This window comes from Manduca sexta, chromosome 27, assembly GCF_014839805.1.
Source record: "Manduca sexta isolate Smith_Timp_Sample1 chromosome 27, JHU_Msex_v1.0, whole genome shotgun sequence".
Lineage (NCBI taxonomy): Eukaryota > Metazoa > Arthropoda > Insecta > Lepidoptera > Sphingidae > Manduca > Manduca sexta.
Window position 1 is genome coordinate 14,187,210 of NC_051141.1, and position 14,776 is coordinate 14,201,985.

General features: G+C 33.4%; 2 protein-coding genes across 2 annotated transcripts; both read right to left on the minus strand.

The window, feature by feature from the left end:
* Nucleotides 1-750: 750 nt before the first annotated feature.
* On the minus strand, nucleotides 751-5,231 carry LOC119190901 (chondroitin sulfate proteoglycan 4-like). The gene is made up of 6 exons (XM_037444169.1): nucleotides 5,132-5,231; nucleotides 3,226-3,381; nucleotides 2,661-2,888; nucleotides 2,272-2,559; nucleotides 1,979-2,176; nucleotides 751-861 (listed from the first exon to the last, which is right to left on the minus strand). Exons 1-6 carry the CDS (start codon nucleotides 5,219-5,221, stop codon nucleotides 751-753), a joined length of 1,071 nt encoding a protein of 356 aa, XP_037300066.1. The 5' UTR covers nucleotides 5,222-5,231.
* A 1-nt stretch (nucleotide 5,232) lies between these two features.
* LOC119190902 (contactin-associated protein-like 5) lies at nucleotides 5,233-14,507 on the minus strand. Its single transcript, XM_037444173.1, has 6 exons — nucleotides 14,108-14,507; nucleotides 12,031-12,167; nucleotides 9,947-10,090; nucleotides 8,771-8,914; nucleotides 8,083-8,264; nucleotides 5,233-5,335 (listed from the first exon to the last, which is right to left on the minus strand). The coding sequence occupies exons 1-6, from the start codon at nucleotides 14,187-14,189 to the stop codon at nucleotides 5,233-5,235; spliced, it is 792 nt and encodes a 263-aa protein (XP_037300070.1). The 5' UTR covers nucleotides 14,190-14,507.
* Nucleotides 14,508-14,776: the final 269 nt, after the last annotated feature.

Genomic DNA, 14,776 nt, shown 5'->3' on the forward strand with positions numbered 1-14,776 from the left:
CAGACAATGACGAAAGTGATGAAAAGACATTATATTATATCGAAAGGGAATATAATAACTACTAAAACAACTATAAATATTTTGTCGTAAAGATTTGAGACTAGTCACAAGCACTCTCAAATTAATCTCAATTAACAGCCATATAAGGCGGCCTTAAATAGCTGTCAAACTTTAAGCAGGGTTTGTGAATACCGTTTGCATCAATAAGCGGACCTTAAACCTTCGTCGCCTTAAATTTAAGGATAGGAAATAAGTGACGTTTCAGTATACCAATTTCAAAGATAACGAATGCTTAAATCCGTAAGGCCATCTTAAATATTTAAGTAGCGTTTGAGTATTCGGGCGTAAGTCTTTAACTCGGTGAATGTTTGCCAAAAAGTCTATACATTATGTTTTTTTTTCTAAAAAAGTATGAGGAAACCCGTAACCATAGCAGATACAGAGAAAGTGTTTTAGGAACGATTAGATCGTTTTTTTATAAAAACAATTTTGGCAGTTTTTTTTTGGTCAAATGTGAGTTGTCCATAAAAATGAGTCAAATGGATCAAAAAGTTAATAAAATGTTTTATAATCAACGAGATAATACAATGGGTCTAGACTTATTGTCAATACTTACTGCACATTTAAAAAGTCGTTTAATATATATGACTATACTAATTTGGAACATTTAATTTGCCCCCAATAATACCACTTTCAAAAATGGGGCAATTTGCAGTCTTAAACAACGTATAATAAAATGGGTTTATTTAATTACCTATTGATTTCGTTCTTTCCGTGCAACACTGTATACAACAGGTCCTCGGGTAGCGTGTCGGGATCTTCTGCCCTCAGTATATCCGAGGTGATCACTTTACGTGTACCCTGTTGATAACAAATAAAATGTAGCCAGGTCTAATACAAATATAGGTCTCTTAATCTTTATAATTATCAATTTTAATATATTGAAACACGAGGTGAATTATGACGAGTCATTCATTTAAGCAGACAGACATGTACTACAGAATTGTTGGTGTCGTATAATATGTCAATATTTCTCTCATCGCAATACACGAAATAATTAGCCGCGCGCATATCTATGGGACGCTACTTAACTATAATTCCGACATATTCCGACCGTCGCAATTTAAAAGTCCATCAGTCAGATAACGAGGCTGATGTCTGTAGAAGCCGAATACTGTATTTAAATTCATCAGGCACCTAGTCCCGTAGTCCATAATATTTATGTAATGGTTAAAAAAGTAGGTAATATTAATATAACTAAATACAATTATTTAATTCATGCATGCAAATAAAAAAAGATTAAATAAAAACTGAAAATACTTACGCTCGGTATTTAAATGTTAATCGCGTACTTGTTGTGGGTTCAATCTGTCATACAATACGTCATGCAACTACACAAAAGCAAGATTAAATTAAATCAAGCGCTGGCAACACTCTGCAAATAACAAAACTTATAAAACAATTATAATTTCATTGAAAATTCTGGATTATGTGCATATTTTTACAATCATGCAAATTATCTTCGATTTGTTCATAATTATGTTTATTACCTATATTATTTTCACGATAAAATATAACAAATTATGCATATTATCCAGTTTAGTAGCTAACAAAGAAAAGGAAATAATATAACATGCCAATGTTAGACATGCGCGTTGACATTATTGCTACGTTGATACCAATTTATTTGGTTTTATTAAATAAATTATTACTAAATTAAAATCTACTTATTATCTTGCGTATTAGATGATCTATTAATGTAATTCTTATAAATGAACACAATTAAAAGAAAACAATAAATGTTCTCTCCTCATTCCTAAATTTGAGCATCAAATAACGTTACCAAATATATATTTTTGTGTGACAAAATAAAATATATACTTATAAATTAGACTGTAGCATAATTAAAAAAAAATAACTAACATCAAATAAATTGTATTTTTCTGTACTTGACATTGTATTCTGTATTGTAGTTTACCTGAGTGAGCCTCAGAACTTTCCCTGGCAACAGATTCAGCACAGGTGGGTCATTCACAGGCGTCACATTTACGTGGAGTACGAAGGTGTTCCGACCTTGGAGGTAGCTCGGTAGTGTGAACTTTGTCTCTTGAATCAGCTCCATGTCGAGGACTATGGCGTCGTGGTGGTTTTCTGACCCGTCGTGGACATAACGTACCTGATAATTATAAAATTTATGTAAACCACAAATGTAATGAAGCAAGGTGGAAATTACAACAGTGTCGATTATTCATTTACGATTGCATTACTCACCTTATCCCTAGACAGATCCAGCAACGTAAAGAACTGCTTGGATTTCCCCTCTCCTTCAATATAGTTGTATTGTGGTGAGTTTCTCTGCAGCGACAGGTCAACTGCTATGCGTCCATGCTGAGGGGACTGAGTCACATGCAAGACCACTCCAGACGGCCGGACGCCATACTTATGATGGTCTAACACCACGTCAATGTTCTGTGTAGTAATCACAGCAACCCCACCTTCTTGTACCGTTAAGGGATACAACGCTACCAACTCCAACTCGCTGCTTGATTTTGAGAATACCTATAGGAGTGGATTTTAGTTTTAGTATTACATAACCCAATTATAAGAACATAAAGATGGTTAATAAATTAATAAAATATTTTTATTTTCCACAACTTTACCTTATATTTCTCGCTGTAGTCCGGGTTGATACACAAGTCGGTATCACATTTGCAAGTGAAGTGGTCGACACCGTGTTGGGCGCACACCGCTTGAGGTACGCACGGGGGATTCCCAGGGCTGGCATGACACGGATACCACCACACACATTTTGGACTCACACCGTATGTTACCACGGCGTTGGGTAATCCAAAGATCTTGTCGTCAACCTCTATAGGTTTTATGCATCCCTAAAAAGTTGTCTTTGTATATCACAGTATCAAGTCCATAGCATAGGGATATGTTTCTTTTACAACTTCCCATAGTATCATCGACAAAATTCCTTCAAAGGTTCTTGGGAAATTAATTAAAATATTTCTTAATTGATGAGTATACAATACATTTACGTATTCTATGTCTGTAAAACTATTTTTTAACATAAAGATGATAAAATAAAGTAACGTCTTAAGAACTATTGAAGATATATTTGCTCGATATCTATTTTGTACAATATGTATTATTCAACATGTATAAAAAGAATTACAAATATTCTAGCAGAATGACGACGACTAAGTATTTGTAACTCACCATTATACTAGAGTCGGCAGCTTTAATCCCTTTAGCAAAAGCCCTCTGCCTCTTCTCGCTCTCAATGCCGCCGAGATAGAAAGAATCAGACAATTCGAGGTACCTAGTGCCGCCGCTTTCGATGCGCGTGCTCATCGCCACGTTATCAACTGATAGCTGTAATCAGCAATTAAATTCGTTTGAATACAGTGAACCCACAGTACAAAATATAAATAAAATACAGAAATATTATGTAATGTATACATATACATACATAAACAATAACACACGTACACACGTTGGCGCTTTGCATTCAAAATAGTAAGTAATAAAAATTCAAGTTTTTTACATTATGATGACAAATTACCTATGGCATGTAATGTTATTTGAGCTTATATAAAATTTAAGACGACTATTTGACGTCATACGATTCGCAAAAGAATATAGAAGTTTTATTTATCAAAGTAATTCTTTACCATCATAGTCAACAGCGGTAAAAAATCTTTTATCATGTAGAATCACTATGTGCACAACTGTACTCTGAACAACTGTACACCTTAGATAATAGGAAATATAGCGGGTACACGATTTATTGGCCTCTTCCTCAATAAACTCAATTACTTTAACCTGTTCAACCAGTAATATGCACATAACGATTTATAGCAAACAACATTCGAAACGTTTTCCACTCGTCGAACTCTCTCAATTTCCTGTGCTAAGTTCGAAATTAACTATGCTTATTAATAAGCGTAAATTTGTTTTAACTAATCATTATTTTTATAATTGATTTCTAACTTGATATAATTCGTGAGTCAGTCAGAAACTACCTAAGTCAATCACTGATTAAAAATGTTAATAATGAATTAAATTAAAAATACGACATACGTATTACGTAATATGCATAGACTATCATGAACTGCGCGAGCAAGAAATATAAAAAATGCTAAAAATTCGAAAACGAGTTTTATTTTGATTACAAAATTCGCGTAAACCCAATATATCATTATTTTAACATAATATTTTATTAATTGCAAGAGAATACTTTTCCAAACAATTCGCTAACCATGTGTGCACGAACTATAATAAATTAAAACTCGCTAGCAGTAAAACATAGAATGCTTTGAGCATAATGCATAAGAAATGAATCTAAGTCTAATTATGTAAAAATGGACAAATCAAAACAAAAAGTTAACTTTACATTTCAATGATGCATGATCGGTGAACCAAATCGCCAGCGCAACATTGCGTCAACTACTTAGACCTTTAATCTCTTAATCTCGGTCGTAGTTCGATGACTTGTACTTACTACTTGTATTATATACCAACGTGCCATATTTGTAATTTTATTATACTTGAATAAAGTGTGAACATAAAATGTTTGTATGATACGTCGTTATGCCCAGTGTTCGTACACGCTAGAAAAAGCTCATTAACCGATGATCTTACTGTACTTTTAGATTCTGCCAATTGTCTATAATATTTAATTAGTTGTTATTGGAAAACATTCGCCGGTATCAATAGTATAAACTAATATAAAAATCGCATGATGGACCACGAAACATTCCATTGTAAGAGAAATAACAATAAATAATATGAGAATAAACTTTCGCTTTCGCAGAAACATTCGCATTATGCTCTAAACATACAATAGGAGCAACGCCTCATAGCGCTTCCATTATTCAAATAGACCCGTGAACTGCCAAGTAAAAATAATAAATATATGATACGTCATACGCTCTCTGCACCAGAAATTATGAACCAAGCTCAAATAATTATAGAGATTTTACGCTTAACACATCTAAATAATGTTAAGGTTATGTTACCATCATATTTCCAACAATAAACAATTCGCGTGTCACAGTTCGTCACGATATACGGCAATACTGCACCGGTACTATGATAATATATACGAGGATGAAAACCTCACCTCAATCAAAGACGGATTAAAGAGCAAGTGCAGTTTGTGCCATTGTCCGTCGTTCACTCGCAGCGTGTGCACGATCTGTCCTCGGGCCATTTTCACTCGGATTACTCCTCCAATATTTCGACGGCTAGAAAGTCCGAACGGCCCCCTCCGGCGTTGTATAGTATCACCGCGTTTTGTGCTATCGTCTTGAATTCTATTTGCCATCTAAAATTATTATTATTTTTATTAAATAATGTTAGTTATATTGTTATTTTGATTAGATTACAATGCGTTTCTAATATGTATTGGTATAGATATAACATGAGGGTTTTGTACGAAATAAACAATTTAATTAGCATTTTCATTCTAAAATTAATGGAATAATATCCAAGTTATAAATAAAGTTAAACAACTAAAATAAAGTAACATATAGAAATATGATGTTTTATTTTATTTTGTACTTATATGTATTATAAGTAAATTTCGAATATGTTGGCTTCTAAAAATACTTCTAATAAATAGGGGCGCGTTAAAGTAATATCTCAAATCTTAGGTGGTAACACATTGCCTTCATTACATGGCTCTTAACGATATTTACACAATTCAAATGTGTCACGTTGCATAAATTAGTTTACATTTGTAATACGCATATGAAGCAATGAGTCAGAAACTGCTCTTAGTAATCATCTGGCGAATTCGCAATTTCATTCAACATATAAATAATACTTGTTGGTACTAGTTTTGTGTCCGACTACGCCTACTTAAAAGAGCGTTCTCGTAGTAAAAATACGTATAGCACGATGTGTCATAGAGTGTGGCAATATATTCGAGATTTCTGATCGAAATATTTATAGTCGAATCATAGAATAAGAAATTCCATCCCAGCACACACAACCCTTACATATAGTATTTTAATAAACAGGAATAATATATATACTTAGTCTGGCCATAAATACTGTTACACTTAATTATAAAAAAATATTACATTTGAATTTCGAATCTGTCATTTTTATACGATTGTTCATTGTGTTTTCTCATTTTGGCGCCAATACATTGTAAAATATTTTGCGATATTAAAATGGTGTGGGGTGATAAAGAGAACCGAATCGCTGTGATAGCATTACACAAAGTAGGTATGGAGCCAAATGCAATTTTTAAAACTCTCCATACACTTGGTATTAGTAAAATGTTTGTGTACCGGGCTATTAATAGGTACAATGAGACCTCCTCTGTTTGTGACAGAAAAGATCTGGCCGTCCACGTAGTGTTCGTACGAAAAAGGTGGTCAAAGCAGTAAGGGAAAGAATTCGAAGAAATCCTGTCCGAAAGCAAAAGATTTTATCTCGGGAAATGAAGATAGCACCTAGAACCATGTCGCGTATTTTAAAAGATGACTTAGGACTTGCAGCCTATAAGAGACGCACTGGCCATTTCTTAACTGATAATTTAAAGAAGAATAGGGTGGTAAAATCGAAACAACTACTGAAGCGGTACGCAAAGGGAGGTCACAGAAAAATTTTGTTTACGGATGAGAAAATTTTACAATTGAGCAACATTTTAACAAACAAAATGACCGTATTTATGCTCAAAGCTCTAAGGAAGCTTCCCAATTAGTCGACAGAGTGCAACGTGGACATTATCCGACTTCAGTGATGGTTTGGTGGGGTGTTAGCTATGAAGGAGTGACTGAGCCATATTTTTGTGAAAAGGTATCAAAACATCGGCACAAGTGTATCAAGATACCATTCTTGAGAAGGTAGTTAAGCCCCTTAACATCACCATGTTCAATAACCAAGTATGGTCCTTCCAGCAAGACTCGGCGCCGGGTCATAAAGCTCGGTCCACGCAGTCTTGGTTGGAATCGAACGTTTCGGACTTCATCAGAGCTGAAGACTGGCCGTCGTCTAGTCCCGATCTTAATCCGCTGGATTATGATTTGTGGTCAGTTTTAGAGAGTACAGCTTGCTCTAAACGCCATGATAATTTGGAGTCCCTAAAACAATCTATACGATTGGCAGTGAAGAATTTTCCCATGGAAAGAGTGCGTGCTTCTATTGATAACTGGCCTCATCGTTTAAAGGACTGTATTGCAGCCAATGGAGACCACTTCGAATAAGCTTTTTATATTTTTAATTGTTTTATATTTATGTATTAAACTGACACACTGTAAAAGTAATAAATGTTATTTGCAGTTAACAATTTTCTTTTTTCTTTATTACAATATTTATGGCAAGACTAGGTATAAAAAAAAAAATTATTCAGAGTTTTACTTTCAAATCTATACCTACACTATTATATGTATAATGCTAAAGAGTTTCTTTGAACGATCTAATCTCCGGAGGGACCAGTTCGAAGTAAAAAAAATCGTTTATTGCTGGATAGCCCACTTATCAAGAAAGGCTATATAAACAAAAGGTATAACTACATGGTACAAGTCATATCACTTGTACTACAAATGCTTGTTACAGTATCTTTTGTGGTTTTGTTTACCAAACACGCCTTTGTGACTTGAGGCTTGTAAAATAAGACGTGTAATCTATAATACTCTATATTATTATATAAAGCTGATGAGTTTGATTGAATGCGCTAATCTCAGGAACTACTGGTACGAACTGAAAAAATATTTTAGTATTGAATAGCCCTTTAGTTGTGGAAGGCTATATAGGCTATATATCATCACGATATGACCAATAGGAGTGGAGTAGTAATAAAAAATGTTACAATAACGGGAAAAATATATTACTTTTGAGATCTTCCATTGCGTGCGCTGCGTAAACAGTTAAAATTACATAACAAATATTTACAACAGATTTTAATGAAATTTGGCATTGAGATAGATAGAGACCCTAGGGAGAACATTGTGGAGTTCAATCCCTGGAAAGTATATAGCGTGGTTTTATCTTGGAAAACTCTTTCACGCGGGCAAATCCGCAAGTAAAAGTTAAAAATAAAAATATTGTCATCCATTGTACCTTCCGCCAGCTCTGGAGTTAATCCTGGGCAGAATCAAGTAAGCACCTTCATCAACAAAACTTATGTCGGTGTTACTATCAGCGTCGAATTCCGGGGCGCAGTTCCAGGTCACTCCTTCCACGTGCACCGAGCCGGCGCGCGACCGAGCCTTCTCTATTATTTTTACCGAATTATAGTAAACCTATCGACAAAAAGTGTTATTATAAAACAACACCTCATAACATTACACATAGTATACGCATTAAAATTACACTACGGCATCAAACACTACGATTATTGATAATTTATGTATAACATTATGCTGCGACAACAAATTTGAAAATATTATACATTTTTGAACAAAAACGGAGCAGATAATAAAATATTTTAATAAAAATAAAACTGTTTAAAACTTTTTCGAGGCTATGTTGTACATACTTTATAATTTACTATATTTCCAGATTAAATTTAAACATTAGAACTGGTTTCTTAAACCAAGCTCAAGAACTGTAAACCAGATTTCAGGCCACACTCTTAATTTGATTGGATGATTGATGATTGGTTACCTAGTTAAATTTGGACAACCAAAATGAGGATGAGCTTTCGTCTATAAAATATTAGGTATAGTATATATGTACCATAGTATTATATAGTATGGTAACGGGAAAAGAGTAGTATAAATCCATACATAAACGAATATATACTCACATCTTCCATACACCCGCGGAAGTTTTCCATATGACCCAAAAACAATTCAGAGAAGTCCCCCTGGCCGCCAAGGAACACACCGAAATGTATGTTCAGTTCAAAGAACCTGCCCGGCAGTCGCTTTTTCACTGTGCTGTCATCCACCTAAAAATAAACATGACATTATATTTAGACATGACTTAAAATTTTACCGTTTAATAAATTGTGCATTTGACTGTCTGTTATTAGTTTGTAAGCCAATAAGTTTTATCCTATAAAATAACATAAGTACAATTAAAATCAAGAAATAAATTGTTTCCAGTAATGCCAGCTGTAAACTAAAACAAATTTTAGTTAATTCTTGGGGTGCAGCCGACATAAAAGCTGTTGTTTTGATTTTATTTCTTTATAAGATCGATACTGCCGTTAGGATACAACCCAATATACATTGGAGTTTTGCCTAACCTGAAACGGGGAGGGCAGCGGTCTCTACTTCTGCGAGGTGATTTTCTCCCGCAAGGAGAATACCAAGAGGGATCAGGAACAGTTTGATCCCTCTTACTGCTATAGAAGACATAGGAGGCGCCGGGCGGACGACTTAACAGCGTCTCCCGCCCTTTAAATTGGGGGCGTTTGAAGAATTCCACCACGATATTTCCTGGCTGTCGTGAAAGGCGACTAATAGGGATCATCAGAAGGTTATTGGCAAGTAGCTGGTCTGTTCCCCGTTGGCATGTTTATACACAGCCCTACGAACATTGTAAAATCCCGGAATAGTCATGATTATAACAATATGTATATGTCAAAGCAATATGTTAACTATATAGTGGCAGTGTCGTTGGCTAGATCTCAGGTTGTCATTGACGCCGGGGGCCTATTTCATTGCACACATACAAAAACATTTCTTCCTGCATCACAATCTTGGGGCTTTTTTTTATAATATAGCTCCATGTCCAACATTGTTATTTCATTCCAACTCCCCTATATCAGACTACTTGGAGTTCACTTACACTAGCGTTTATAACTGCTCTACTGTAAGTTCTCCCTAAAAAACAAAACGCACCCGAAACTATTTGCGACGCGGAACTTGGAAGCGTACCAGACACTTAATTTCATTGTCATTCAAATCATGGACTTTTAATAGTTTTTATGAGAATGGATTATTTTATAAACAAATTATAAAATAATATGACGTACCTTCATAGTGAGATTCGCCTCACGGCGTACGATGCTGACATGATGCCATTGGCTGTCATTGAGACTGCCCCTGGGAGAGAAGAGCTCACTCTCGCCAGCACCAAGATTTATGTTAAGCTTAAGTCTGCCCTTTTCAAGTCGAATCTAAGAACAATAAACAATTTAAATATTAGTATTGTTACAAATATATTATAAAATGCTTTAATACAATTATAAAATATAATCAATTTTGTGAAAACAATAAGTACCATAAATATTCCATTTATATTTTAAACTAGCTGACCCGACAGACGTCCCATCTTAATCAATTTGCAGTGCGCATTCTGTCAATCGCTGAAAGTTATTTCAAACAATTGACTGTTATATAAAATTAATATTTTCTTTAAGTGTTCTTAAATTTTCTAATTTTCCGCGCAATTTTTTGAACTTTACTTTCATAAGAACCTTCTCATGACAATAACAAACACAACAACAAAAAATAGTGAAATCGGTCCAGCCGTTCACGCGTGATGTCGTGATCAAGGGAAATGGGGATTCATTTTTATATATATAGATTATTATAGCGCGAAAACTCTAACCGCCATGGAACTTTGATTGAAATGAAATGATTTATTTGAATCTCTAAAATGTTATACATTGTTTAGATTCCGTCAATATTAATTCTACCACCGGTTCGGAAAGTAATTCTCATCAGAGAAAAACGGGCAAGAAAATTTGGTGTTGCTCTTTTCAAAATCAGTTTAGGGTACAAACTAAAGTATATTATACACAGAAAAGAGAAAAATTACAATTGTTTCCTTTTTATTGCTGTTTAGAGCAGTCCATTTATATGCTCTTAAAATAAGGAATAAATTAATTTAAATTTTCATATGACTGCACAACCCTTTCAGGAATCATGAAAATTTTGTATTATGCTTATAATTATTTCCTCTTAACACCCCTAGCAATTAGAAATAGTGAGCAAAATGGGCAGAACAGTCCCCACAAGCTGCACCCGTTCACGAGTATGACGCATATATCAGCCATCGGCCTCCTCAATCATATTGTAAGAAAGTGGCCGACCCGTCACGCGACGCCGCCGCAGGTACAGACAGTTAGAGAGTATTTCATACCCAAGCCGCTTCCAGTTATATTACGAATAAAGGGATATATATTTCAAAGAAAATCACACAAAAATGCTTAATCCCAGGCATTTATATCCTCTAGGTATTCTGAGAACTTGTAATAAGCTTTATTACACAACTTGCGTTTAATAGTGGCTCGGAATTTCGCAATATTTAAGGACTTGATTCAAGATGTCACTCGATATTAGAAACAACTTTCAAATGTAACTAGTAAAATGTCAACAATAAGAATATAAATCACATTACCGTCTCCCATTGTAAGATATTTAAAAAATGCAAATCTATTAATAAATAACTATTAGAAAACTTGAAAATGAATTGATTGCAAACAAAATATTTACTACATATATAGTGGCGTTATGTTAATTACCGATTACCGTTTAACACTTTTGTAGAACTGTTGTAATAAAATAATAGAAGTAATGTGTCATACTGGGCAACAATAACTTAAAGAAGTAATTAATGCCACGTGATGGTGATAATATTTGTATTGCTTTTATAAGATTTTTGTCCATTAAAATAGCAAAAACTACTCATAGCAGTAAAAAAATAATAATTTTCAGCTTTATGCTCTTTTGGTATATCTTTGTATTGAAAATAAGAAAAGACATAAGCATAAGGGCAAACTAAAGCTGTAGTAGGCTCTCTAATAACGTTTAAAGTTTCGGCGACGCCTTTTAATAACAAATTTTTAAACTTCACAACATCTAATTACATACCTTTAACAATCTTCATACATATAACAATACTACAACACAAGGATGCAATCTACTTCATATGCTCATTAATTGTGGGAGAAATTGCCTAGTAATACTTTCAGAACCCCCAACAATGGTTCATTAACGTTTTTGCTTTAGATTACAACATAGAAAAGTGTATAGCATTCTTTGTACTTATATTATAGAGGTGCTCTGTGAAATAAATTATAATGTAGCTACTTATAAGAAATATAATACTTACCATACAGTAATCAGTCTTGCCAGCAGCCAACAGAAGTAAAGCATCAGAGAGATGTGTGCGAAAACGAAAACCAATGTCAGTTATACCTTTGGCTTCTTGAAGCGGGTAGGATATAAAACTGGCCCCATAGAAAGATGCTAAAATAGAAAAAGTAATTATTATTGTTTACTTTTTGACGATAAGAACACAAATTAAGAGATTAACAGCCTAAAGAGAGATTCAGAACTGTACTATATGCACAGCAGTGAGATAAAAAACGAAGTTTAAGTTGGTTAATACTTTTAAAAAACATCCTATAAAATGGCATTGCTTCATGTGCCAGAAAAGTACTAAGATGTATACATATGTGGGATATTGAAATTGAAAAATAGCGCACTTGTTCTAAATAAGTTTATTATTAATTGTTACACATCTTATTTACAATTCAATACAATTTTTTGATTGTGACTCCTTCGGTGACAGGCAATGATTTTGCCAATGTCAAAGTTGAAAGTAGGAAAAGTTACAGTAAATTTTTAGGGGTCTAATATTATCTATGACTGTTGAACGGTAAATAAAGCAATGGCATTACAAAATAACCAAAAACACTATACATAAATTCAGAATAAGAATATTACGAAAGTATAAAAATATTAATATTCCAAATATAAGAAAATAAATGTTATTTTCTTCATACATCCTAATCATCCTTCAACTGATATTTCTCTGTCTTTTTTTTTATAACCGCCCAGCATCTCAAGCTGACTAAAACCTTATTAGATTAACTATTGCCATAAAAAACAAATAAAAACAAAGTACTTATAACAATTCTAATTGCTGATTCTGAAATAAATAAAAAAAATATTTACTGACTTGTCAGTAAATTTTTGATTCACTAATAAAAAGCAACTTTTTCCCTGAACTCAATATCCTATTCATGGAAACAAGACTATCACATCAGAACTATCAATAAGTGAGTCTTCACACTAAAATAAATAATATAGCTGAGGAGCGTACTACTCAGGGCCACTTGCACTTAAATTTTGTGATTTTTAAATATCTCCCAGTTTGCTACTCCATGGTTTGTAGATAAAGTTTTAACTTCAAATTTATTTTGCAATAAAGAATTGAATCCAAGTTTTACTAACCAGGCAATTTTTTGTCATAATATTGCCAATATTATTATTAAAATCTAACTCAACATAAAGAACTAACAAATATTAAACACAAGTATTTATCTCTCCCACACACAACAGTACGTAAGATTTTTATTATAGTTAGATATAAAGTGACTTTCTTGTTTAATTTGAATGTTAAGCTACATAATATTTATTATCTGTCAAATTAATGTTTATTGCTAAGTATTTCTGATTGTGCATGCATTTTGTAATCACAATTATGTATTATTTTGTGAAATGGGAAAGGAATCTTGTTTGTGTGGCCTAAAATTTGATAAGTACTTATTTGCTTCTTTATGATATAATATTCAAGTACAATTAATGTTCTCAGCAATACCTAGAATTCTGGTAGTCTATACAATGCCTACGCAATATGGTAAACATAATTAATCTTGTTATCCATTACATACTTTAAACAAATTCCAGACATGTTATAATTTTTCTTTTCACATGGTTTTACTTCACATGGGCAGTGGGCATTTAGTATTTAGACTTCAAAACAATCCTCAATTTGGATAGGTTTTGTTGGAACTACATACAAATGCACATGTGCAAGTAGGGAGTGAAGTGTGCATACCACCGCAAAGGCTAATAAATAACAGACATAAATATTTATCCATAAAACTCTTTTTAACACATTACTACTGCATTATACAGATTAACAGTAAAGTAAACAAATCACAAAAAAATGTTAAAATCAAATGATGGCACTAACATTTAACATTTTAATCGTAGGTTAAAGATTTAACCCTTCAACTTCATAGTATTAGAGAATAAGTTATTTACCCCATGATTAGTTTTAACACTTAGCAGTGCAAGAAAAGGTTATCATTAAATTCTGTAGCAATAACTGTAGTTAACTCAGAGTCATAGAATTTAACCCTTGAACGCAAGCGGCCTTTAAATATACATAAACTCACCTTTGTCATATGCCATTCCCAATGATGCGAAGGATAATAATATAAGAAAAAGGTCCATTATGCCACCAACATAAAATGTCATTGTAACAAGTGTGATTAAAACATAAGTGTTTATTAAAACGATATTTATATATATATATTTGTATTATTGTAACTGTTCGAAACTCAGTGGTAACATTTCAGAATAACAAGCCTGGCCCTAGCGTGGCGTCAATGCAGAGAAACAAGAGAGTATTGAACACTAAGCATTAAACTAAATTATAGTCTATTGGTAATAAATTCAACATTTTTGTACCAAACTTAAGAGAACACCATTACTTTGGGTTTTTTAATAGCCATTTTAATTCGTAAACAAAATAATAACAATAAACCGAAAACGACGGCCTAGACGAGCTTTCAACTTGCGGACAGTGTTACCACGAAAAAAAATTACCGCGACGAAGTATTTAGAGCAAAAAAAAATGCTATAAAAAGCGATTTAGGCGCAACTATATACCCTATAAAGCTAAAATAAAAATGACTTCCAATTCCAAAACCAGAATTTATAACGCGAGCCTTCTGAAATAGTGTATATGGCGACTGATTGCCATACGCAATAGTCTTATTGGCGACCATTCGCAATGTTGCTGAAATTGCTGCGTCAGTAATCGATTTACTTCTACACGATGT